The sequence below is a fragment of the Colletotrichum tamarilloi genome, assembly GCF_030869305.1.
Source record: "Colletotrichum tamarilloi strain Tom-12 chromosome Unknown Scaffold_2.1, whole genome shotgun sequence".
NCBI lineage: Eukaryota > Fungi > Ascomycota > Sordariomycetes > Glomerellales > Glomerellaceae > Colletotrichum > Colletotrichum tamarilloi.
In genome coordinates, this window is record NW_026849385.1 from 1,190,306 (window position 1) to 1,215,996 (window position 25,691).

General features: G+C 53.8%; 9 protein-coding genes across 9 annotated transcripts; 3 read left to right on the forward strand and 6 right to left on the reverse strand.

Moving 5' to 3' along the window:
• Positions 1 to 696: 696 nt before the first annotated feature.
• On the forward strand, positions 697 to 1,808 carry CTAM01_01016 (TatD family hydrolase; the record flags this gene model as incomplete). The annotated part of the gene is made up of 2 exons (XM_060517060.1): positions 697 to 771; positions 870 to 1,808. The coding sequence occupies 2 exons, from the start codon at positions 697 to 699 to the stop codon at positions 1,806 to 1,808; spliced, it is 1,014 nt and encodes a 337-aa protein (XP_060388522.1).
• Positions 1,809 to 1,919: 111 nt separating this feature from the next.
• Positions 1,920 to 3,329, reverse strand: CTAM01_01017 (saccharopine dehydrogenase; the record flags this gene model as incomplete). The annotated part of the gene is made up of 5 exons (XM_060517061.1): positions 1,920 to 2,144; positions 2,214 to 2,451; positions 2,511 to 2,959; positions 3,048 to 3,085; positions 3,143 to 3,329. 5 exons carry the CDS (start codon positions 3,327 to 3,329, stop codon positions 1,920 to 1,922), a joined length of 1,137 nt encoding a protein of 378 aa, XP_060388523.1.
• Positions 3,330 to 4,439: 1,110 nt separating this feature from the next.
• On the reverse strand, positions 4,440 to 5,280 carry CTAM01_01018 (uncharacterized protein; the record flags this gene model as incomplete). The annotated part of the gene is made up of 2 exons (XM_060517062.1): positions 4,440 to 4,993; positions 5,061 to 5,280. The coding sequence occupies 2 exons, from the start codon at positions 5,278 to 5,280 to the stop codon at positions 4,440 to 4,442; spliced, it is 774 nt and encodes a 257-aa protein (XP_060388524.1).
• A 1,419-nt stretch (positions 5,281 to 6,699) lies between these two features.
• CTAM01_01019 (major facilitator superfamily transporter) lies at positions 6,700 to 8,744 on the reverse strand (the record flags this gene model as incomplete). The annotated part of the gene is made up of 5 exons (XM_060517063.1): positions 6,700 to 6,888; positions 6,972 to 7,114; positions 7,196 to 7,517; positions 7,597 to 8,117; positions 8,195 to 8,744. 5 exons carry the CDS (start codon positions 8,742 to 8,744, stop codon positions 6,700 to 6,702), a joined length of 1,725 nt encoding a protein of 574 aa, XP_060388525.1.
• Positions 8,745 to 11,117: 2,373 nt separating this feature from the next.
• CTAM01_01020 (uncharacterized protein) lies at positions 11,118 to 13,193 on the reverse strand (the record flags this gene model as incomplete). Its single annotated transcript, XM_060517064.1, has 5 exons — positions 11,118 to 11,336; positions 11,958 to 12,072; positions 12,241 to 12,317; positions 12,836 to 12,891; positions 13,028 to 13,193. 5 exons carry the CDS (start codon positions 13,191 to 13,193, stop codon positions 11,118 to 11,120), a joined length of 633 nt encoding a protein of 210 aa, XP_060388526.1.
• A 756-nt stretch (positions 13,194 to 13,949) lies between these two features.
• CTAM01_01021 (uncharacterized protein) lies at positions 13,950 to 17,466 on the forward strand (the record flags this gene model as incomplete). Its single annotated transcript, XM_060517065.1, has 3 exons — positions 13,950 to 16,161; positions 16,221 to 16,619; positions 16,697 to 17,466. The coding sequence occupies 3 exons, from the start codon at positions 13,950 to 13,952 to the stop codon at positions 17,464 to 17,466; spliced, it is 3,381 nt and encodes a 1,126-aa protein (XP_060388527.1).
• Positions 17,467 to 17,789: 323 nt separating this feature from the next.
• Positions 17,790 to 19,105, reverse strand: CTAM01_01022 (DnaJ domain-containing protein; the record flags this gene model as incomplete). Its single annotated transcript, XM_060517066.1, has 2 exons — positions 17,790 to 18,864; positions 18,936 to 19,105. 2 exons carry the CDS (start codon positions 19,103 to 19,105, stop codon positions 17,790 to 17,792), a joined length of 1,245 nt encoding a protein of 414 aa, XP_060388528.1.
• A 572-nt stretch (positions 19,106 to 19,677) lies between these two features.
• CTAM01_01023 (helicase associated domain-containing protein) lies at positions 19,678 to 22,677 on the forward strand (the record flags this gene model as incomplete). The annotated part of the gene is made up of 1 exon (XM_060517067.1): positions 19,678 to 22,677. The coding sequence occupies one exon, from the start codon at positions 19,678 to 19,680 to the stop codon at positions 22,675 to 22,677; it is 3,000 nt and encodes a 999-aa protein (XP_060388529.1).
• Positions 22,678 to 23,809: 1,132 nt separating this feature from the next.
• CTAM01_01024 (uncharacterized protein) lies at positions 23,810 to 24,916 on the reverse strand (the record flags this gene model as incomplete). The annotated part of the gene is made up of 1 exon (XM_060517068.1): positions 23,810 to 24,916. One exon carries the CDS (start codon positions 24,914 to 24,916, stop codon positions 23,810 to 23,812), a length of 1,107 nt encoding a protein of 368 aa, XP_060388530.1.
• Positions 24,917 to 25,691: the final 775 nt, after the last annotated feature.

Consider the following 25,691-nt stretch of genomic DNA (forward strand, 5'->3'; position numbering starts at 1 on the left):
ATCTATGTATACATTGTATGACAGGATGTTCTATTTAATGCCATGTTCAAGTGCCGTCCTACGCGAGATGTCCTACGCGAGATGGACTATCTACTACTTGGGTTTTGACATCTTGAAGCGTTGCGCCACTATGAAGTTGCAACAACGTACGCAGGAGGAATAGGCTCCATGAGCTCAATACCTTATCTTACTCCTCAATCTAGCCACAGTCTCTTGATCGTCTCATTAGAATCTATCAAAGTTTGTTATGAAATACATATACAGTGTCTCAACTGCTGCAACAATCGTGCTTTTCTTGTGCGAATCACTCCAAAACGATACGAGAAACTTGCACGCCAAAAACCAAAGCAGGATCAAGATAAGATGCGAAAGAGACATGTGGAACAAAGACTAGTCCAATAAATCATAAGTTAGGAAAATGCTTATACTCATCATCTGGAGGTAATTCGTTGCAGGTCCCAGAGCCGAAAGCCGGTCCGGCCGAGACCGGCCCCGCCAAGCCATCGGGTCCACTAGCCTATCTCCCACCGAAGCGGGGGGAACACGGGGGAATCCCAGGAGGGACTAAGAGAAACACCTCCTAGCTAGCAAAACATATCAATGGGATCGCTTAACGCTCAGTCGAAGCCTCTGATATAGTCAGGATAAATCACAATTCAACCTGTAATTTTCCAATAAGTCATAACACTCATAGTCATGACGTCGGACCTGCTTGCCGGCTTCCCGGCAAACGCACCCCCCAAACCCAAGACCAAACTTCGATTCGCAGATGTAAGTTCACGAGCCCCAAAGCCCCCATCACGAAACTACATGCGATTGTTATCTGCCTACATCATGACTTCAAGTTAAATCTCACACACCAACACTAGGTCGCAGTGACAGCAACAGCAAAAGATTTCGCCGGCTTCTACAGGGGAAAACAATACCACCAACCAGACTTTGACGCCGTCCTCGACCGCGCCTCGGCCGCAGGCGTCGACAAGGTGATGCTCACGGGCATGTTCCTCAGCGACGCAGCCAAGAATCTCTCCATTGCCAGATCGCGGCCAGCGGGGACGTGTTTCGTGACGATTGGCATCCATCCGTATCACGCCGCGGAGCCCGATGCTGAAGAAGATGGCGGCGAGGAAGGTCATTTCAAAAAATTGGCAGAGGTCGTCCGCGAAACGTTGAGCTCCACATCGGAAGGCAATCCATCGCCGTTGGCTGCGTTTGGCGAGTTGGGGCTGGACTATGACCGCCTGAACCACGCGTCCAAGGAGGCGCAGATTCGTACTTTTAAGCGGCAGTTGGACCTTTTTGTCGAGGAAAAGCTGGATTTGCCCCTGTTTCTCCATTGTCGCGCTGCGTACGATGACTTCGTGGAGATCATCAAGCCATACCTGCCTAACCTCCCCCGCCGCGGGCTGGTACACTCCTTTGTGGGCGCCTCGGCTCAGATGAGAACCCTGGTGGAGCTCGGCTTCGACGTCAGTGTCAACGGCTTCAGCTTCCAGGACAGGGAAAGCTTAGAGATGGTGCGCGATATTCCGTTGGAGCGCCTACAAATCGAGACGGATGCACCGTGGGGTGAGATACCGGCGGGCTCGGAGGTGGCGAAGAGGTATCTTGGTAACGCGTCGGCTTTGCCGCAGAGCAAGAAGAAGGACAAGTTCGAGTTGGGCCTCATGGTGAAGGGGAGAAATGAGAGTTGTACCATGGACAGGGTGGCTTTTGTCGTGGCGGGGCTCAAGGGGTTGAGTGTGGATGAAGTTGCTGATGCGGCCTGGAGAAACAGTGTCAAGATGTTTGGATTTGGCGAAAGCTAACACAAGATGAAGCGAAAGAAGGATCGAGCCTTTATTGACCACAATATGGTGCGTGATACCAGTCTTACGGAGCTATCTCGATCGTGAAGGGGGTTCTCCCGTCCATACTCGTCAGAGTGTCTTTTCTACCATGCTAATCCCCTCCTTCTCGAGCAACTTGCGAATGGGGTCACAGATCTCTGAAGTGTAGGGTGCCAACACCCCCGGCACATTCAAAGCAGGTTCCCCGTCCATTAATAGCTGGGTAGCAATACCGCAGGTAACACCTACGGTCCTGGCCATGGCTGAATGCCCACCAGGTTCTCCGAAGAGCTCCAGTGTCGATGTGATGGTCTCCTATTCACGCGGGTCACCGTCAGATTTTGACTTAATTAGAGGGGAGGTGGTTGCGGCGTGCATGCTTACTCTACTACCATCTTTCCACTCAACGATGAACTTGTGCTGGAGCATGACCAGATCTCTCTCATCGGGCTGATAGCTCATGAGCCTTTCGAGCTCCGCACACAGTGTGTCTAGGAGATTGCCGCGGAGGGTTGCCGGCTTGTCGGAAAAGAGCCCGATCCATCGCAGGCCGTCAATGATTCTGTTCCTCTCAGTGATGTCCGGAAATTCGCAAATCTCATCAATGCGGGTGGTAAGTGTCCTTTTTGATACATCAGTATTTCAGCCTGAACTAGTAGCATGTATGCTTGGATGACTTACTCTTCATCAGTCCCGGCAGCACCAACAGCCCGTCCGAAAACCTCCCGCAACATCAAACCATCAGCATCCCTCTCCAGCCATGCCAGTGGCTGCGTGTCCAGCAATTCGAGCTTCGTCAACGCCGCCAAAAAAGCCGGGTTCCCTTCATACCGCAGCGACCCGCGCACAACCGTCTCCGCTTCAGGAATTCTGTAAAACTCCCGAAAAGGGACGGAGTTCCGATTCGGATATGCGAGGAACGAGTACCCATCCATCACGTGGTATAGTTTGGCCTGCTTCATGAGATCTTCGCGGGAAACATTAACGATCTGACCATTCTGGAGGTAGGATGCCGGGTTGAGCTGCGCAAGGAGCGAGCCTCGGGGCGACCAGGAGAATTTGAAGCGCAGGGGGTTATTGGAGCACTCTGGATCTGGGAGGCCGCCGGCGTACGAATGGAATTCCTTGATCTGGCGTTTGCATTGTTAGTCTGGTGAAAAAGGGTAGTGCGTGAGCATGTAGTCGGGTTGGTTGTACTTTTCCTCCCTTGCTATGAACTTCGTCAATGATACGTATAGCGTAGAGGTGGTCGATTCCTAGGGGTTCATGCATGAGCTTAATGATCTTTGGTGTTGTGAGGAATCATGTCCTACCAGGATCGAGGCCAACTTCATTCAAAACCGTGATTCCGGCAGCCTTCACTTCAGATTCCAATTCTCTCATCGCCGGAGACACGTAGCTCGTGGTCACGACGTGAGTTTTGCCACGTATGCCAGCTTCGACGACACTCTGGTGATGAATGAATGGGACAAGTGAAATTACCAGGTCATGAGATGCCATATGGCTATCGAGCTTTGGAGACGCCACATCCAGAGAAATAGCGCTGGCTCGAGGGTGATTTGAAGCCAAACTTTCGGCTGTCGAAAGGGTTCGGCAAGCTATTACAAAATTGTTAGTGACCTCTGATAGTGATTTCGAATGGAAGCGGAATGGAATACCTATTGTCAACTTGTTCTTCGCGTTACGAAGCAGATATTCGACACATGGCTTGGCCACCAAGCCGCTTCCCAGGATAAGAATCTTTTTTTCGGACATTCTGTGAGCGCGATTCCCAGTTCGTGAAGAAACAAAAGTAGTTGTTAGATCAGGTGTTGTCTTTGAAGCTGTTGTTTTGAGAGGATGAGAAGGAGATGAGCTATTCACATTACCGTTCTTATAAGCTTGGCCCCTCGGTCACCTTGATATGTAGCCGTCCTCACTCTTCACTCAAACTACCATCTTAGACTTGAGTCATCCGGCGAGGGACTTCGATAAGCCTCCTTGTCATAAGAAGCTCAAAATTGCGACATTCTTGTCTTGAAATGCGTAATTCGAGTGTTTTGCATATAGATTTGTCGGCTTCCAGCAGATTGATTGCGCAGCCAGTCACATCGGCCGATCGGCCGACCGGGTTGCCTACAGTTAGGTTAAACGATGCCGCTATCACACTTCGCGTCGCAAACTTCAGAAATCGCCGAGTGGAAACAGAGCGACTCGGTCGCAGCGAAGGACCTTAAGGTTGAAAATTGGACTCCTTACTGAGTCAATTCGAACTTGGGGCAGCGCCAGTAGCTGACTGATTAGACAACGAAAGCGAGCGAATAAACCCATCTCAGATCTTCAGCATCCTGAACTCCTGTCTAAGGGAGTTCCAATCTGACATCACATTCTACTAATCATCGAGGAAGGAAATTGAACGTTTGCCATAAATGGAAGCGTTCGTCTACATCTTGTATTATCTAAATTATTCAGACGTCTTTCGCGATGCGCCATGATCAACGAAGCAAAAGCAAAATCCAGTTCATAACTACTGAGTTCCTCAGCAACTCGCAATGTCGAGCGCGCTGGGTATACCATGCCAAAGGCCATATGGCGAGTCCGACTGTACGACTTCTGGTATTCGCGTAAATCCTATCCAAGCTCAACTGGTGGCGGTGACCGAGAAATGTTCCCGTCTCCGGGTGCCTCTTGTACAGGAGGAGAATGGTATTTGGCGTCCGCAGCGATCTTTGGTGAAACTTGGATTTCTCCCTGACTATTCCCTTGATCACCAAGATCCCTATTCCCCCGATATCTCCTCCTCGCCAGTAGAATTCCTGCACAAACGGATAAGCCTACTCCCACAATGGCCCCGATAACGATACCAGCTATGGCACCTACGCCGAGACCTTCAGTACCGGACCCGGGTGTCGAAGTAACACTTGCCGCCGTTGCTGAAGAGCTCTTCGATGAAGTTGTGGTTGCCGAATCACTAGTTGGCGAAGGAGTGAGGAGTGTTGAAGTTGAAGTGGACCCGGATTCACTCCCATCAGGTAGTGTGATGAAGAATCTTGAAGATTGAGCCGAAGTGCTCGTCGAGCCATCAACAAAAAGCCCAAGGAAATAGTACGTGTCGCTGGGCGGGTCGGTCTTCGAAAAGGCATAAAAGTCTACTGTCCAAGTGAAGGACTTGGACGAGATGCTCTCTAACGATATAGCATAGTTAGTCCTCAATGCCCAAAGCCAAGCGATACCAATCCGCACAGAACTAACTTCCTAACGTGATTGATCGGGTGTTCTTGTTTGTCCAGAGAAGCAAGTTAAGCTTGTCAGCATCTGTCGTCCAGTTGAAGACGACATTTTGGCCTGATTCGAAGGTAGGGCCTTCAAGACCGGCCGGTTTCACGGGGTATGTGAACTTTGTGTTGGTATCATCGGCGGCGAAAGCATTCCGTGCCAAGCTAAGCACGAAAAGGAACGAAAAGATGTTCATTTTGCCGGTGTCCAGGATCCTCGAGCACAATGCCGAAACTCGAGGTAAGGGAGTGGGACGGTAATGAGCGCTGGAGCCTGGTACTTATGGATTTGGGTCGCTCCTTATGCGCTCTTCCTTGATCTTCGACATCAGGCTGTGACAGAGTATTACATTGGGGGGGGGGGGGGGGGGGGGGGCCACTGGGGGGCGTGTTTTGTTGTGTTTGTTTTTTTGGCTGCTTTCTTTTCTTCTTTTGTTGGTGGTGGGGGGGGGGAGGGGAGGGGTGGGGGGGGGGGGGGGGGGGGGGGGGGATGGCGCACTATCAGGAAGACGTGCAGTCCCCCCTCCTTCTTTGAGTTTTGCAGTGCCTTGCTGCGGTCCAGATCAGCATCAAGTAGGGATATGCTTTGCATGTGCGACTTGAAAATTGATTTACTTCAGCGCCCGGCTTTGATAGAGTCTCGCTTCACCAACGGGCCACCGCAGTTGGCAGCACACAAGACATGGTCTTGAGTGGCTACACCATTTCAATTTGTCACTGTTCACTTTTTATGGATGCTGTGTTGAAGTTTCACTGCAAATGAGACTGTCGTGCCGGTCATACCCATCGAGGAAGGATGGAGATGGCCATGCCATGCCGACTGAGAGTTTGCAGTGGTTGTATTCGTCTCGATGGCCCTTCCCAAGTCAAAAAGTCGATCAGGCTGGCAGTTGGGCGTCTATCGGTTGCAATTCACGTGGGGTTCTTTTGTATGCAAGCGATCCTTTGGGTTCCAAGTGTGGTTGTGTGGCGGAGCCTGAAAAGGAGTCAAGGCAGGTTGATAAAAGTAGGACGGGAAAGGAAGTGGCGCATATTGTGTGCAACATCAAACGAGACCAGGGCAAAGATCCTACGGGGAATGAGTAGATAAGCGCGAATACGGGGGCAAGTAAGAAAGTACTCTAGCAGCACCAATAGCCAAGCTTGAACGAATGAGATTGAAATGATATGCCAGCCTGGCGATAAAAAAGACCTTGCGCCGGAGGTTTCTATGATGCCAATGATAAGCCAGAAAGCAGCATGTACAGTTGTCGAAAGGCGCCTTTAAAGAGATACAAGCAGATCCACCCCACTGCCTCCCCTCCAAGAGATTGAAGCTGGCATAATCTTTTCATTGAATCAGAAATGTTGGGTGCCACACAAAGTTATCTGCGTAAGCTAGAACTAGAGGGTCTCTGAGTTGCCATAAATCAGATATCTTCTCAGTCGATACCGGTCTGAGTGTCCCTCATGGCATGCTTTGACTTCTTGAACTGGGTATTTTGCGAAGAGCTAATACATATTGATAATTGTGTTCGCGCTTCAATACTCTTTACCCAGAGGTCTGCTGACATAGTCCCACTACACAGTATAACAGAGCTTGAAGCTGCAGTCAGCCCCTTCAGCCCGGCAATGGTCTACTTGTGAGTGCTACGCAGACCGCGCGGGCTTGCGAAAAGTGCAGCGATGAGAGCGATTCCGGCAAACGTGGTAGAGGCGGCGAAGGCATACCGGATGCCCTCATAGTAGACATGGCGAGCGGGTAAGCGCACCTCTGCAGGGAGGGTCTTGAGGGCTGTCACGGAATGCCGAATCTCGTCGATGAGCTGAGTTGAGAAGAGCTTTTGTCAGTAACGGGGTCATTTCCACTCATAAAGACCATACTAGTAGTGACAGGAAGGAAACATACTCTCGACTTATCGGGGATGTCGCCGAGGACTTCGGGTAGTCGCACACTGAGCGTTGTCTGCACGATGGCAGAAGTTATCGCCACGCCCCAGACTGTGCCCAAAGAGCGAACGAGATACACCGTCGAAGCTGAAACTGCGTGATCTATGTTAATTGAGGCGGTGTCAGTTCAGTTTGGGTTGGACTCATGCTACAATTGACTGATTAACTCAAGAAGATACTCACCGGCGTGGTCAAACGAGGCCAGCGTCGTGAAGAGAATTGCGGGGTAGATGATACCCTGACCCAAATTCGCTGGAAAGATGTAAACGAGATACTTCCACTGCGAGTCCTGGAATTGGAGGGCAGTGACGAGTGAATTGCCGAACAGCATCAGGAATGCGCCAGCTCGGACGAGCCAGATGAGCTTGCCCCAGCGAGACATGACAATGCCCGCAAATAGACCCCCGAGAGGCGTGGCAAGTGATGGGATCGCCAGTCTCGCGCCAGCTTTAGTCGCCGAGTCAAGCAACACTACCTGGAAGAAGAGCGGAAGCATGAAAAGGTACTATAGTCACAGTCATATTAGCAATCATAAAGCCAACGTTTCGAGCAGTGGATGGCTAGTCCATGTGAGGTCTACGTACCGCATACGCCGAGAGTCCCGCGCAAACATTGGAAATCTGCGTAAAAATGGGCAACTTTCCCCGGAGCATCCTCAGTGGAATGACGGGAATGGCCTTTGTCCGCGCCTCGACGAGCACAAATAACGCCAATAAAAGCACACTACCCACGAGCGTGCCGATGACGATGGGACTACCCCACGGAAGCTCGTTGCCGCCCAAGCTCAGGCCGACGAGCTGCACGGAGATGGCTACAACCAGAAGCAGTGCTCCAGAAACGTCCACCCTCGACCATATGGCCCTCCAGTCGTTGGTGTCAATATCGAACCCGCCCTCGGGGTTCTTGATCACCAGGGCCCCTAGAGTAAGTGCCATGATGGAGACGGGCACCTGCAGCAAGAAGCACCAGCGCCAGCCGATGTGGTCAGCAATGGAGCCACCAAACGAAGCACCAGCCACGGCGCCGAAGCCGAACATGCCGTTCTGGAGGGCCTGGTACATGCCTCTCTTGCGGAAGGGAATCATGTCCGAGTTGACAATCGTGGCTATTTTCTCGATATCAGTCCCCCTTCAACGCAGCATTTTTTGGCAGATTTGAGAGCAAATGGACTGGTAAACTCACCCATCGTCATAAGACCACCGCCTCCAAACCCAGTCAGAGCGCGCATGCAGTTGAGAAGCACCACGTCGCCCGCCAGCCCGCAACCAAGACAGCCAAGCCCGAACGTGATACTACTAACAAAGAAACACACCCTCCGCCCGAAAATGTCAGAAAACCGCCCGTACAGCGGCTGGAACGCGGTGCTGGTGACGAGGTACGACGTCGTCAGCCAGCTCGCCGTGTTCGCGGCGTCAAACTCGGAGCTGATGACGGCGTACGTCGCCGCCGTGATGGTCCCATCAAACCCGTAGAGGAAGACGTTGGCCATAATAGCCAGCTCGATCCAGAGGAACCCTCGTGGCGGCTTCCATGACTCGCCGGCCTCGATGGCGGCGGCTGGGTCGCGGAGGAGCGGTTGGTCTTCGCGAGGCGTGGCCACGGTGGCGGTGGTGGTTTCTGAGTCCGGGTCGGAGTAGTACGGGGGCGGCGGTGATGCCGGGTTCGGAGGGTTGGCTCGTGCTCTGCCGACTTCATCGTCTGAGAAGCGGGGCCGGGAGCGCGGGCTGCTCATGGTGTGTGCCGGTTGGTTGACTTGAATGGAACTCTGTTAGGAAGGTTTGTTGGAAATGCTGCTTTACTTGATTTGGAGAGTAGCCGGGATTGGATGGAATGCTTCCAGGAACATGAAACAATGTGATTGACTGTGGGGGGGATCGGTCGCTGGCAGGATCGGGAAATCTCAAGCAAAGAGCAATGAGAGAAAGTTCAGAAAGCAGCAAACCCGCCGTGACCTTCTTGCAATCCCAAGTGTACTTCAATTGCTAAGTCCAGTCTGCAGTGCCAGGGTATGTTGGGATGACGGCAAGCGTGAATTCGCCATGGAGAAATTTCTGCAGTTTCATGACTCCCTGCCGATGGAGAACCGGCGTGCAAGGTCCGGATAATGTCCGTCGCGCGCATCCTGTCAGTGGGGGGCTACCGGGTGCCGGATCGGGTCGACCAACGTCAACGAGATTCCTACCCTGGAGTCGGTAGTGGATGAATGTATTGCACCATTGACACGCAAAGCACGCAATCATGTATGGAGCTTGACATTCTTCATGGGCTCTTGGTTCCATTTACATGCCTGATGCCATTCAACGGTACTAAGAAAAACCCGACTGTCTCCACTGACGAAGAACCGTAGCCGGCCCCGAACGATCAGAGACGTCCATCAGGGCAACATCTCTGACTGGCCTCTCGGAGGTTTCTAAGCTACCTACCTAGGTAAGAGCTACAGCCACCTATAGAGACATTGATCCAAAAGCTGTCTTTGGCCCTAACGGACTGCCTTGGTAAGTCATCACGGCTATCAGGCCAAATGAAATAGGCAGGCTTCACATGGCTTGTCAAATGATTCATACCAAACACAGCATCTGGCAAAAGTCTCCTCACCTCAAGGACTGTGCATGAAACTTCGCGACACTTACCAACAGACGGCACTGGGAACCCAAACAGTTCACCACCCCTGGACGATAGCAGTCTCTTGGAGCAGTCGTAACCCTAAATCCAAGAAAGAACCACGGAAAGAGGCACATGGTCTATCACAGCCTTCTGAAGAGGCCCTTTGCCCCCAGAGAAGGTTGGTCCTCCCACCATAAGATTCCATACTCCGGGGCCAACACGTAGGGAAGTGAAGAAGTTGCGTTTATTGACAGAGCCAGAGAAAGCTCAGTACTGCAACAGCTCGGGTCTTCGTCATGAAGTACGAACCATGCAGTGTACAACGTTGGCTTACAATCAGGGTCCGAGGAACTTCTCTCATAGCACCGCGGGAAGATACTTCTCGAATAAATATCCACGCAGAGCCATTTTGCCACATCAAAGCCAGACCCGTGCTGGTTCTGACCACAACAGCTGAGACTTTTTCAGCGGAATATCCGTTAATGAATTTCCCAGGTTTTCTCACCGCGGATAAACATCCTCAAAACCTGCCCACGAAGTCCGGGTGGTTGAGATGCTCGTCCCATCAGCCCCACGGAGGCTTAACATATGCCTCACATTAGTTAGACATGTTGGAAAGCGACCCAAGCTAGGGAGTTTATTAATTTATTTTTTCTTCGGAAAAAAAAAAAAAAAAAGCCAGGCTCTTGAAAGTATGATTTCAGACACCAGCTGACTAGACAGCTCAAGGCCGATGGCTTCTAGACGGAACTTTCGGATTTGATGAAAATTGCCATGGTATTAAAAGCTGGCTCAGCGTTTAGTCCTGAGAGCCTCAGAGCCAGAAAAAGTGGAACGTGCGCCAGACTGTCGGAAATCTCGCTTACATAACACTGACCCACGTCACCTGACAAATAAAATCGCAGCCGCCGCAGAATTTTTCAAGATCGCTTCCCTCTCGTCCAACACCAAGAAAACCAACATATGCCGACAACTCTGGAGGATCAGACGCGCGAGCAGAGGAATTATCCAACGAACCACCAAGAAAGTCTTAGTCTGGCTACTTGTGGCTTTAAAGGTTGAAAACAATCTGTAGGCGCCGTCTGATCCTCTAGCACCACTGAAGGTATGAAAATTCTTTTTTCTTCATGCACACTGTTCCCCATCGTCTTAAAGATGATTTGGATTAATCTCCATTTGTATTTGATATCTTATTAAATGATTTTTATTCACACTGAAAATTCTGAAACGACATTACTTGTTACCTTTTTGTTTGCTCAGTTCTCGATGTATACAGTCGGCTAACAAGACGGTCAGGTTTGCCTGCAATCTACATTTCCAGTTGAGGCCCTGAGTGTTGGATTGGCTGGATTTTTTGATACCATGGTTATAGTTGATTATCATGCCAATACATCTTTTTCATCAAATCGATTCTGTTCCACGCGTGGTGACCTAGTTCGATGCTCGTAGCAAAAGGCTCCATTAACCTTGAATACGTGAATCGTGCTTGGCAGAGTTCCAGTCAACTGCTGCCCGGGACGTCGGTGATCCCCGGGAGGCGCGGCGATGCAGGCCGTGGAGCCCCATCTCTGATGGAATGCCTCCGGGCCAATGGTGAACCTGCTACGACGACAAGCCGCGACAGGACGCGGGCAGGCGGGCACTCGCGCGGCTCTGCGCCTCCAGCAAGCTCCATCCTCCGGGCCTTGGGAGGCTTGGGAGGCCTCGGGATCTCTGGAAACTCCGTACTTCATAGGGACAAAGACGGCGAGCGAGCAGTTCGTTGCCGCACGCGTGGGCGGTGCAGATGAGCCACTGAGAGGAGGGGGGTTTTCCTGCAGGTCATGGTCAAGTGCCGGTTTAGCCTGGTTGGAAGGGACCAATGTCGATGAGGTTTCCCGATGGCACACTGGCCTTGGAAGAACACTCTTAATGCAGCAAATTAAGGAAGCATTCCCTGGAAGCAGATCCGGGGGAAACTAATCGGTTTCCCTTCCAGAGTCCCAGTAGTGTTCGCAGAGTCAAAGAAAGTTGGAACTTGGCAGTGGGCGCCATGTCGTGGCAGATAAGCAGGGCCCATCCCAACACGCCGATTTCTTTCTCCCGCGAAACAATTAATTAAATGATGACAGAGTTGGCGATGGAGTTTTGGGCTCTCTGGTGACTTGTAAGGTAGCGACTAGAAAGTGTCTTGGGCAACCTCGTCTCCATCGACCACGAGGCCAGACCAGGGCCAATGTGGGGGCATTTCTCGCTGGGAGTGTTTCTTCGCGCTTCCCGAGAGATTCCAGCCTCCAGAATATGGCCTAGCAGCACATAGTGCAGGGGAACGATGGGATTGGGCGCAACTGTAATTGCCTACCTGTGCCATGACGACACCAGGCTGCGATGATGCGGGGCAGAAGCTTCCAGGGTTCAAACGGTGAGTGATGGACGCGATGCATCTTTGAAGTCTTGCGCCACGGACGCCGTCTGATCTGTCAAGAATGTCAAGAATGCTAGCTTGGCCTCTCCCGAGGGTTAAACAATACCTTAACACATAGCCTCCGCGTGGATGGTTGCGTGACGACTCGTTTGTCCGTTTCCGCGCCTGCTGCGCAAACCCGGCTCAAACCGCCTCAGGGGCTGCGCGCGCTTTCTCGCACCTCTTCACCTTCTCCTGAACTGTCCTCCTCTTGAAATGTGTCCGCGGGGTATCTTTGTCTTCTTGAAAGCTGACCAGCTGTCTCGGGTGACAAGGATGAGGGGCGGATGACAAGGCCGCCCGGGGATGTCACGGCCTGTCATTGTACTGAGCCACCCACCCTCCTAGCTTCGGATGGCGTGCCGCACCAAATCTGCCTGGTCACAAGGCTGCCTTGCGCCGTGATCCCTCGATTTCTTGGTACACTTATGTTTTTGTTGAGGAGGAGCGATGTTCTCACTGATGTTGGAAGAACTTGTCGCTTCGTGTCTCGCTCGTAGTTAGTAGACTGGCGACTGACGAGTTCCTGATGCTTTTTTTTCTTTCTTTTTCGTGGGGTTGGCTTCCGGGTCGCAGTGGCCAGTGTAAATGACGTAAGAGCGTTGATAGACATCGCTAGCCCCTCGGCAAGCTTTCGATAGTAGGTAGGCCTGGAGCGAGCATATCGTAGTTCCGAGTCGCAGACTGTCGAGATGTATAGGTAAGGTAGGCTGCCTGGAAATGGATAGGTACTATCAAAAAATTAGAAAAAGGCACTTCATTGGGGTTAGATGTACCTTAGGTACTTGCCTCCCATCCTTTGTGCCCTGGTCGAGTCCAAACGCTCTGGAGACTGGATGGATATACATAGTAGTAAGTAGCGTGGGCGGTCGAGGGTCAGAATGTGATGGTGACATGGGACACCCTTCGACAATCCGTGGCTCGCTGCACATGAGTACTGCAATAGCAGTTCCTTTCCGTCCGCTGACCTTGGCCGGGCCGCCTAGAGTCTTCGCAAGTCGTGGCCTGGGCGGCGGGCACTGACAAGACCGGGCCCAGAAACGAGGTCTGGCTGATCCCGTCCCATCCCTCAATGTTTGGCGCCCTGGTCGGGATGGAAGGGAAAGCCTCAGGGGGATGCCTCAGAATGATCATCGAGGTCCGAAGAAGCGGGCTGCCATGGTATAGTAGAAGAGAGGTACTCCGTAGACTAGGATGTGTAGGAAGGTAAGGTAAGATTGGGAGGCATGGACATTATTACCTGCCCACCTGTCGCCCTGCCCTGATTTTGCTGTTTCTGCTTTGGCAACAGCGCTGTGTGATCCTGCCCGCTACGCAGCATTGCACTTTCCCATCTCAGCCCAACACCAACTGGACGGCCCACGGGTGACGGACGGGTCGACAGGCTGCCCCTCCATCTCTTCGCTTCCACGGTCCCTTGCCGTCCCTCCACCTCCCCTCCATTCTTTCCCCCCTCTCTCCCGTCTTCTCTCGCTCCGAACGCTCTCTCTACTCACTCACCTTTCTCTGTCCTTCTCCCGGGCACTTCCCTCTCACATCACCCACCCTTATTACGTTGGCTGGGCTGGAATCGACTGGATATTCGTCTATTGGTGTGTTCAATAGACAGATTCCCATCCTCTCACCCAACCAAAGGCGATCACAGTCCCACCAGCCTCCTAAATAAAACCAATCTACCACGTACACCCGTAAACCGAACTAGTCACTACCTGACTACACATGCACACCATTTAATCCGTGGGCTCCCCTCCGTCATCATCGCACATCCTTTGTTCAAACCCCCACCTGCCAATCTACACCATCCAGCCGAACCGTTGTCGCCCGTTTTGACATTTCTCTGCCGCTTCCCGAAAACAGCGTTGCCCTTCGACGCCCCCATCGCATTTAGCGATGGCTGGAGTTTATAGAGAAACCACTCGGGTTTACCGGGACCCGACTGACTACTCATCTGATGAAGACCGATACAAGACCTCCACAGTTCGCCGTTACAAAGTAGCACCAAACCGAGTCGAGAGGGTCGAGCGCACTGAGCGTGTCGAAGTCGAAGAAGACGACCGCCGGTCACGATACTCGGGCTACCCGCTGCGCACCTCCGGCGAGTATGGCTATGCTCCCGACCGCCCGCGCTCCGCCTTTGACTCCCGGAGTCAGGTTGTTGAGCGCACGGTAACCGAGCGTGAGCGCGAAGTTATTGACCCCTACAGAGGTGACACCCGCAGCGTCGTCTACGAAAAAGAGTACGAACGTGAACGTGAGCGCGCACCCCGCTTCGATGCCGGCCGCTTCGACGATGTTCGCAGCGTCGCCGATAATCGAAGTGTTATCGAAGTCGAGCGCGAGCGCGTTGACTGGGACCGCCGCTCTAACAAGTCTCATCGCCACCACCACCATCATCATTCACCCGAGACAGAAGTCAGAGTCGACAAGCGTGTCGAACGCCGTGAGGATGGAGACGTCACAGTCGAGAAGCGCGTTGAGGAATACCGAGACGATCATGGCGGGGCAGAGGTCGAGAGATACCGCAAGGAGACCGAGTTCTACTCTCCCGTCAGCCCCCCACCTATCCCCCAACCCGTCATCATTCGTCAGCAAGCCCCGGAGCCCCAGAAGATTATTGTTCAGGAAGCTGCACCGCCCGCGCCCATCATCGTACCCCGTCAGGAACCTGGCATCGTCGTCCTGAGAGAGCGCGAGTCCCCTCGCGAGGTTGTCCGTCGCGATCCCCGCGAAGATGAGTACTACTACCGCCGTGAGACAAAGGAGCTTGGCCCGTATCGCCGAGATGAGCGTGAGTACCACTACGACCGACGAGGCCGTGGTCGCGGCGAATACATCAGCGACGACGAGGATTACTACATGAAGCGGACTGTCATTCGCCGAAACCGAAGCTCCAGCTCAGACCATCATCACAAACGCCATCTTGCAGAGGGAGCCCTCGCTGGCGCCGGTATCGCTGCTCTCGCTGCGAGTCGAAGAGACAGCCGCGGTGAGCTTGGTGCCAACCGTGGAAGCAAAGTCCTTGCTGGTGCTGCTATCGGTGGCCTAGGCACTGAAATCATTCGACGGGCTCGTAGCGCGTATGAAGACACCTATCACGACGATCATCACTACGGGTCTCGCTCGAGATCTCGCAGTCGCAGCTCCCGCATCAAGACCGGTCTGGGAATTGCTGCCGCCGCGCTCGCTGTTGCAGGCGCCGCAAAGTATTACCAGAGTGGAAAAATCGAAAAGGAAGAAATGCATCGTGGTCGAAGCCGCGGCAGAGGCTACTCTGTTTCAAGCTACTCTGTATCTAGATCTCGTAGCCGCAGCCGCAAGAGCCGGAAGAGCCGCAGTCGCTCCGTGGCTAAGGCTGCCGCTGCGACGGCTGCCGCCGCGGGTTTGGTCCAGCACTTCCGCAACAAGTCCAAGTCCAAATCTAGGAGTAGGTCGCGGTCTAAGTCTCGCATCAGGACTGGAGCAGAGATTGCCGCCGCTGGTCTGGCAGGCGGAGTTGCTAGCAAGATCTATAAGAACCGCAAAGAGAAGAAGGACCGCGAGGTAGATCGAGAACTGGAAGAGCAGGACTACGAGGAGGAAGTCCGGCGGGAACGGCGTGAACGTCGTCGGTCGCGCAGCAGGTCCCAGGCCCGCTCTCTATATTCCGAGCCGCGCAGCGCTGATCCTGAGCTAGGCTTAGTTGAGTACGGAACAGAACCGCTGCCGACCGACCCGCCTTACCCGCCGGACGACGGGTATGAGTCTGCAGCGAACGAGAGGCGACGCCGTCGACACCGGCGTATGTCTGGCGATGATTACGACGGCCACGAGCCGGCGAAGAAGAGGAGCAAGAGCCGATTGAGAGACATGGCGGCGGCTGCAGTTGGAACGGGAGCCGCTGCGATTGGACTGAAGCAGTATCAAAAGAAGAAGGAGAAAGAGGAGGAGGAAAGACGAGAGGAGAGGCGAGAAGACAGACGGTCGAGGGAGAGAAGCGCCCGATCCCGCTCTAGAGACAGATCCGTCACACGCGAAAGGACTTACTCAAGAGAACGCGCCTACAGCAGGGAACGCAGCACAGACGACAGGATGAGGAACAGGGAAAGAGAGAGAGACCGCAGGAGTAAGGAGTCCCAAATCGAGCACACGCTAGTAACCCAGTTGAACTGACAACCATCACAGGATATGAAGAGGATGCTCGGGATGACGGGTACTACGACAACTACAGCCGTCCTCCCTCACCTCCACACGCCTCTGGCGGCTCATTCTACCCGCCACCACCAGCAGCTGCCGCGGGCTTCACCCAGCATCCCAACATTTCCACGGCCAACCTAAGAGATCAGTATCCGCCGTACCCGTCCTCGGACTCGGTGTACCCTCCGGGACCACCGCCAATGGGGCCATCTCCACCGATGGCCACAGGCGGGGCCGGCGGCTATCCTCCCCCTCCGCCTGCTGGTGGTCATCCACCTCCAGGCGGTGGCCCGCCGGGAACGAGATTTGGTCCTGACCATGTGAGTGAAGACATATCTCGTAGCTCCTCACCACAAGCTGTCCAGCCAGCCGGTCTGGGTCGTGAGGGTGGGTTGATCTAATCGTTGTTTCTTTTGTGATATTTCTTCGTTCGTGTCTACATCGGAAGCTGACCTTCAACGCAGATGGTTTAAAGTGGCGAGAGCGTGTCAAAAAGTTTCTCCCTGAGTCACTGTCTAGGTCTCGTTCCCAGTCCCAACCGCGATCTCGGTCTCGGTCCTTATCTCCTGCGTCTTCATCGGTGTCGAGCGCTTTATCCGCAAAGCGTCCTCATACGGCACAACATTCTTCCTCCAAGTCTGTTGCCTTTACTCTGTCACCCCAATCATCCCAAACCTTGCGGCTGCACCGCTCAGCCCATGAGCAGCAGGCCGAGGAAGAGGCTAGGAAAGAGGAAGAAGTACCGGCCCTCAGCGAAGAGCAACTGGCGACACTGCGGCCTGTCCTCAACCGTAGACGTTCCTCCTCGGATCCACCTAGTAGTAAATCGGTCTCCCGTCGCCGCAAGAGGGAAATCGAAACACCACCAGAATCGGAAGACGAGGTTGAGGTCCTGCCCGACCGCTTTGATACTCAGGGACGACCCGTTGGTGGTGGTGGCACTTCGGGGGCCATGCGATGGAGACAAGGGGCGTTCGAAAGCCGGCCACGAAACGGCAAAGGATTGCATTCAAGCGGGGCATGGGCTGTGGGTGGTACAGATGGCGATGTTGTGCAGAAGATTGCGAGCGACATTGAAGGCATGATCAGCGGGCAAAGCAGCTGGAAGAGTCTGCTGAAGGATGTGGTGGGAGCGGTTCAGGAAGTGCAACATGGCGGCGACTCGCGTAGGATAGAGAACAGTGACGACGATGATTATGACGACCGACGAAGGAGGCGGAGGAAGAGCAGATGACGATTTATGACCATTTCTTTGGATCTCTTATATGAATCTTGCGACGCCATGACTCGGCGCTTTTACATTCTACATTCTTAGGACCTAGACACGACATGATGTTACAGATAACGAATTTATGACGCTGGTTCGAGACACTTTTGGTAGATATCAATACATGAGCAGAGTTTAATGATTGCGCTTGGTTGACCGAGAACGCATTTAGAGGTATGAAATTTCAGACAAAAGAGCACGTATTATGTACTTTGATTGGGCCTTTCTATTTCTAGTATCACACAGTTCATCTACGGGGCATCATCTTCTCTCTCCTTGTTTTTCTTTCATCATAATTCGTCGTGCACCGGAGGCTTCTCTGGCCGTCCGCTATCCTTATGCAAGTCGACGCCGACCTTGCCCCGCCACTTTTGGAAGACGCTCCAAAACTCCTTCTCCATGCCGCTCTCCATCTGATCGGGCAGCACGACAACGTAGTCGACGTACAGGTTGCCAAACTCCGTCTTGTGGTACACGCTGTCGCCGTCCTCGTGGAAAATCGGCATGCCCTCGCCCTTGACCGTCTCGACGTGGCCCGGCTGCACGACGCCGCCCCGGTCGCGCGAGAGCCGCACGACGTGGCCGTCGAGGTGCGTCACGTTGCGCGTCCAGTCGCCCATCCACGCCTCGCGCAGCGAGAGCACCTCGGTCCAGTAGAGGTCGTTGTCCTTGCGGCGGAAAAAGGTGCCGTCGACGCGGTCCGGGTTGTCCTGCCCGATCTCGGGCTCCTTCTCGGAGAGCGTGACGACGAGGTTGCCGGCGACGTAGTCCGGGCTCGCGTCCGCCTCGTTCTCGTAGACGATCTGGCTGTCGCGCCCCGCGCCGCGGGCGACGGTGAGCTGGACGGTCGTGGGCTTGCGCACGACGCGCGCGCCGCCGCAGGTGTGGCACTTGTGCTTGATCTCCTGGCCCCGTCCGCCGCAGGCATCGCACTGCATCTGGACCTGCTGGAACATGCCGGGGGCGAGCTGGTGCTTGACGATGCGCACGCCGCGGCCGCCGCAGACGCCGCAGGTGTCTACTTTGCCGTCCGCGGAGCCGGTGCCGTCGCAGTCTTCGCAAATGTGCTGCTTGTCCCACTGAAACTCGGTGTTGATGCCGTTGTAGAAGTCGCGGAGGGAGATGCCGATGCGGACGTTTACGTCTTGGCCACGGCGCTGGCCGTGGCCGCCAAAGTGGCCGCCGCCGCCGAAGAAGCGGGAGAAGACGTCAAAGGGGTCGTGGCGGTGGCCGCCGCCGTTTTGCTGCTGTTGTTTGAGGCCCTCGTGGCCGTATTGGTCGTAGATTTTGCGGGTTTCGGGGTCGATGAGAGCTTCGTAGGCCTCGGAGACTTCGACGAACTTGTCCTTTGCGCTATCGTCGCCTCTGTTGTCATAGGAATCACCGATTAGCTCTATGCAATGAGTAGGGGCAAGGAGGAATAGGAAGATGCATACGGGTTCTTGTCGGGGTGGTATTTCTTGCTCAGCTTGCGATAAGCAGATTTGATCTCACGATCTGAGGCCTTCTTGCTGATGCCTAAGAGATTGTAGTAGTCCTCGGCGCAGAGAGCCAGCTGGACGAGGCATAGGAGCAGCAGCACGAGTGCTGCCCCTCGGAAGTACATCGTGGGCCCCCTGTGGTGTACTTCGAGATAGAGTACTTTCCTTTCGATGAACCGGGCGCGAGAGAAAATGCTCGTTGACTCGTGGACCTGTTGGATTCCTTAAGCCCTAGAGGAATGAAAAAAGACAAGGACTTGTCGGAAAAGAAATCGGGTTGCGAAAGAAAGGAGAGAAAAAGAGAGAAGTGAGGTAGGGTATGGAGATAATAGGTAATCGATCCAAAGGAAGCGCGCAAACCAGCTGTCCCAAAATGTAAAGTTCCAACGTGTTAAGAAGGGAGCTACGCAGTTCCGATAAGACATGTTATCCGGACATGTTCATTGGGCGCTGGCTTCTTTGCAGCTTATGCCCCACTCTCGTTGCTAAATTGTGTGGGGCCTTCTGAAGTTCAGACGAATGCGCAGAGACACCCCAGGCACGTCAACTGCTTGAGGCCTCAACCTTCATGACTTGACGTCGTCAGGCCTATTCCAGGCTTCTTGTTGAACAACTTCTTTCCGGACTGCCAAGCCGGAAACCCCCGGAAATCTCGTGGAAGCATACACCTCATACGTTTGGATTGATACATACGACCATGGCATCAAAAAAGTACGCCTTCCTCCCGATGGAGGACGACGAGGTCGGTCCCGCCAAGGTGGTCAAGGACAAGAAGAAGCACAAATCGCGCCATCGCGACCGTTCGAGCGAAAGACATCGGGATCGCGACCGTAGCGATAGACCCTCGAGAAGACGATCACGCTCCAGATCGCCGGCCCGACCCTCAAAACAGTACCGCAAACGAGACGCAGACGAAGACGACAGGTGGGCGGACGAGGAGCCACTGTCGGAACCCGAGGAAGCGGACGGCAACGACGAGCTCGAGTTCAAAGAGTCTGCGTCGAAGCGGGTAAAGCTTAGCCACGATGATCGCGACCGCGACGCGGACCTGTCGGATGGCGCAAAGGAAGAACTGGAGCGTCAGCGCGACATTGAGGAGCGCGAGGCGTTTGCGAAGCGGTTACGGGAAAAGGACGACAAGAAGTCAAAGACGGCTGAGAGCCGACGGCCAGAGGTGGATCGGAAGGCGAACATGGAGGATCTCCGCATGAAGAGTCGACAGATGTACCTCGGGAAACGAGAGGCTGAGAAGCTTGCCCTGCTGCGCAAACAGGTCGCTGAGGAGACGGAAGAGTTGAGGAGCGGCGTAAGGCTATCGGAGCGGGAGAAGGCCGAATTCACCAAGAACCGCGAGATTCTACGGCTAGCGGAGGAACGCCTCAAGATTGATGACCACAAGGATGGGTACTACATACCAGAGGACTACATTACGGAGAAGGGCAAAATCGACAAGAAGAGGAAAGAAGATGCGATGTACAAGAGATACGTGGAGAAGGATGAGTACGGGCAAGAAAAGTTCGTCACGGAGCATGAAGAGTGGGAAAGGGAGCAGGCTACCAAGGCCAAGGCGCAGATCCAGAGGTCGGAGAGAGAAAACGACGATTACTCCTACGTCATGGATGAGGAGCAGTACATTAAATGGAACTTGGGATCAAGTATGCCAGGGGAGGGCAAATTGACCAAGGAGCAGCAATTCCTGGCGGCGCAGATCGAGGCAGCAGAGAAGAAGCAGCTCACAATCCAGGAGACGAGGAAGAGCCTGCCCATTTACGCATATCGAGATGACTTTCTCGCGGCGATGGAAAAGTATCAGATTCTGGTCATTGTTGGAGAAACAGGTTCCGGAAAGACGACACAGTTACCGCAATACCTGCACGAAGCTGGGTTCACCAAGAATGGAATGAAGGTTGGATGTACGCAACCGCGTCGTGTTGCTGCAATGAGTGTCGCTGCGCGTGTGGCAGACGAGGTTGGCGTCAAGGTCGGACAGGAGGTCGGATACTCGATTCGTTTCGAGGACAACACGAGCGACAAGACGATTCTGAAATACATGACGGACGGCATGTTGCTGAGAGAGTTCATGACTGAACCTGATCTTTCCGGGTACTCGGCCATCATGATTGATGAAGCTCACGAGAGAACTGTCCACACCGATATTTTGCTGGCTCTGGTCAAGGATTTGGCAAGGGAACGGCCAGACTTGAAACTCTTGATTTCATCAGCGACGATGAACGCGGAAAAGTTCGCCGCTTATTTCGACGATGCCCCTATTTACAACATCCCCGGACGAAGATACCCAGTTGACATTTATTATACGCCGGCGCCAGAGGCCAACTACCTGGCAGCCGCCATTACCACGGTTTTCCAAATCCACACAACGCAGGGCAAGGGCGATATCCTCGTCTTCCTCACGGGTCAAGACGAGATTGACGCAGCCGAACAACAAATAGTCGATACGGCGAAAAAGCTGGGAAGTCGTGTCAAGGAACTTGTTGTCTGTCCAATCTACGCCAACTTGCCATCGGAGCTGCAGGCAAAGATCTTCGAACCGACCCCAGAAGGTGCTCGCAAGGTTGTTCTGGCTACCAACATCGCTGAGACCAGTTTGACGATTGACGGTATCGTCTATGTCATCGACCCCGGCTTCGTCAAGGAGAACGTCTACAACCCCGCCACCGGCATGTCAAACCTCGTCGTGACACCCTGCTCAAGGGCGTCCGCGAACCAGAGGAGTGGTCGTGCAGGTCGTGTCGGACCCGGAAAGTGCTTCCGCCTCTACACAAAGTTCGCCTACATGAACGAGATGGACGAGTCGCCCATGCCGGAAATTCAGCGCACGAATCTCAACGGCGTCGTCCTCCAACTCAAGTCGCTAGGCATCAATGAGCTCCTCGATTTTGAGTTCATGGACCCGCCGCCGACCGAGGCCCTCATCGGCGCCCTCAACCAGCTCTTTGCCCTCCAGGCTCTCAACCACAAGGGCGAGCTCACCAAGATGGGCCGCCAGATGGCCGAGTTCCCCACTGACCCGATGCTTGCCAAGGCCGTCCTCGCTGCCGACAAAGAGGGCTGCGTCGAGGAGGTGCTCTCCGTCGTCTCCATGCTCAGCGAGGCCTCGGCCCTCTTCTTCCGCCCCAAGGACAAGAAGATCCACGCCGACTCAGCGCGCGCCCGCTTCACCGTCAAGGAGGGCGGCGACCACCTGACGCTGCTCAACATTTGGAACCAGTGGGTCGACAGCGACTTCTCGCCCATCTGGTCGCGCGAGAATTTCCTGCAGCAGCGCTCCCTGACGCGTGCGCGCGACGTGCGCGACCAGCTGGCCAAGCTCTGCGAGCGCGTCGAGGTCTCGCCCTCGAGCTGCGGCGCGTCCAACCTGCCGCCCATCAAGCGCGCGCTGACAGCCGGCTTCTTCCCCAACGCGGCGCGCCTGCAGCGCAGCGGCGACAGCTACCGCACCGTCAAGAAGAACGCCACCGTCTACGTGCACCCGTCGTCGGTACTCATGGGCGTCGACCCGCCGACCAAGATGCTCGTGTACTTTGAGCTCGTGCAGACGACCAAGGAGTACATGCGCAGCTGCATGCCCATCGAGAGCAAGTGGCTCGCCGAGCTGGCGCCGCACTTTTACAAGCAGAAGGACGTGGAGGCCATGGAGGAGAAGAAGATGCCCAAGGCTAGGACTTATGATCGGTAAAGCGGTCGTGCTGTGTGTAGAGATTTGGTGGACGGATTGAAAAGAGGGGGAGGGGAGGACGTTAAAGGTTGGGTTTATGGAATAAAATGATCAACTTATGATACCGTATAAGACCCCTATTTTACCCAATGTATTTATCTGCCCTCTATTCACTACCTCACCCCTGCGTACATATCTTGATAATTAGCATGAGAAGAATCGCGGGTTTATCGTCAATCATGACATGGTACCAAAAAAGCGACGGAAAAAAAACAAAAAACTTAAAGAAAAAACTTGGTCTTGCACATGCGAGATCAATTATCAAATGCCAAATCTGAGCCGTTGCCAACCAGCCCAGAAGAAGACGAGAAAGACGGACTGTGTAGTATGTGATTCCCACCCTCATGATAGCCCGACCCACGGCTGAGCTACGCCTCATGATGCCAGAACTCAGGTATCCGTAGAAGTATCTGAGAAAATTTCCTTCGGCGACACGTGGACTACCTTGGCCGGTGGCGCTAACTTGTTCATCCGGACGGTTTAGTACGCTATCAGGATACCAAACCGACTCAGGATCCTCACACTCAACGTACACCACTGACATGTGTTGGGCCACTCCCCTTGCAAATTGCGTCTTTACAAAGTCGTCTCACATCAGCCTGCATTCTCGCTGTCTGAAATTCTGCGTACGTCCTTATGAAGCAGAAGAAAATGATGCAGCTGCAACAGAAAGCCATAAATCGCTGGGCGTGGGAGTAGGCCGATGGGGACGGAAGATGTTCCCAAATTCAAAAGGAAGCTACCAATCACGCACATGCCATACGTATAGCGCTCATCAGATTGAGATAAGCAAATGATATCAATGTTTATCTTGCTTTGCCCAACTCCAAAATCGAACCCTATCAAGGTAGAAGAAAAACGCATGTGAAGAGAAGAAAAACACGTTTCCTCCCTCTCTAATTCGATGAGCTAGCCTCCATCAACGAGTGCTGGCCTAATTTGCAGCATTTGAATAGAAGAAAAAACGACAAGAAAAGTCATAGAACGTCCACTTTGGTATCAATGGTTTCTCCGGTTTGCCTCCGACTCCGTAACGTAAATTTGTTTTGTTTTCGCTTCAATTTTCATCAAACGTCCCGTCATTGTCCTGTCCTTAACGTAATGACCCCTCGATCGGGCTCGTGGGCAAGCTGCGGACCCCGCTGAGATCCGTGCTTCCCGTGCGCCTGAGCGCTTGCGACATAGTCTCAATGTTGAGCTCGCTGCTCATGTTGAGGTTGTGATGGGACGAAATGGGGCTGCCAAGAGATTTGCGTCCGGGGGACATTTCCAGTCCCTTCACGGACGCGGGATTGCTTGTTGGCGGCGAGGTGCCCGGCCCCTGAGAAGAGACGGGTGATCGGATGGGTGAGGGCGAGCGGGCGTTGATGGACGAGAGGGACGTCAGCCCAGCGACATGGATGGAATCACGAGAACCTGCTGCGCCGCCGTGGCCGCCCTGCTCGGCTTGCACGACGTCGGCAAAAGAGATGAAGCTCAGCCTGCGCACGTCGGCATTATCGAGCGCATTGTAGTTGGAAGCGTCCTCGCGATCCGCAAATGCACGGAGCTCATCGGTCCATGATGCAGCCATGGAATCGGGAGGGTGAGGTGTACCGTTTCCGTTGGCGCCGGTGACAGCTGCTGCAGCTGGTTGATGCTGAGAGTGGGTGACAATCTCGACGCTATCCGGATCAAGATGGTCGTTTGTGATGGCTTCGGATGATGCGTCCAAAACGGGAGGGATATGGTTCTCGGTCTGAATATGCGACGGAATGGCGGGCGATTGAGGCTTAATTGACATGTTGTCGACATCTCGCTCGAAGATCTGGGAGCCCGCCGGGGATGGCACTCGCGGGGACGTAGACATTCCACGGCTTGGCGATGAAGGGTGCACGTAAGGCGATGTCGTAGACCGAGCTGAAGCTCTAGAGGTATCCCGTGTCAAGGAGGGGTTGCTGGTGACGGTCGTTGCAGGTTTGGCAGACGATGAAGACTTGTTGGAGACATTTGACTCTTCCTTCTTTTTGCCGAGTCCGAACAATCCGCGCACCTTGTTCTTCACGTCCTTCTTCGTGTTGTCCGATTGAGGCTCATTGTGGCTCGAGGCGCGGGGTGTCGCATCACCGCTTGTGGTGCCGGCCATATTGTGAGCGACGACGGCGGGGTGCTGTACGATCGTCTCGGCGATGTTGTTGGGGTTTGCCTCAACTAGGCTCATCTTGATGCAGGGTTGTTCGAGTCGGTGGTGTTGGTGGTTTTGGTGTTTAAGAGGTGGGATGCAGATGGATTTGCTGACACAATGCTATAGGGTGGTTTCTGTGGGAAAAGGGACCAAGAGTTAATGGAATGTCTCTCTTCAACAAGCAGGGACCCTGAGGTTGACGTGATGTTATGTAGGCCCAAGAAGAAAGAGAGGGGGGAAGGGACGTGGATAAATGAAGTCTGGGAAAACAGGTGGTGGGGGGACAAATAGATTGGCTTTCGGTGACCCTGTGACCCTGACGTATATTCCCGCGATTCGCCTTTTTTGGGTCACTGCAAGGGAAGGGGAAAGTGGAAGGGGGTGCAAGTGTGCGAGTGCGGTGATTGATTGTCACAGGAGCGTCCAGTCGGCGAGGCAGAAAAAAAAGAGCAGCGCATCGGCAGCAGCAAGCAAGCAATACATGCGCACGCCGTCCGCAGCAGGTAACAGCGCCGCCGCCGGAGACACCCCCAGCCAAGACAACCAATATGTTCTTTTTTTTTTTTTTTTTTTTTTTTTTTTTTTACCTGAACGGTACAGAGGGTACATGGACGGGGTTGGGTATGGGTTTGGGGGTGGTGGACATGGGATATCCGAAGGGTGGGATAATAGTATCGAGATGTACATACCAGAACGGTTCAATAATAGAGCAGCGCAACACCAAGGGGGAAGAACCGAGAATGTGCGCAGTTCCCCTGCGTGCAGAACTTGGGGAATGGAAGCGGACTAGCCGTTGAGACTCGTGAGCGAT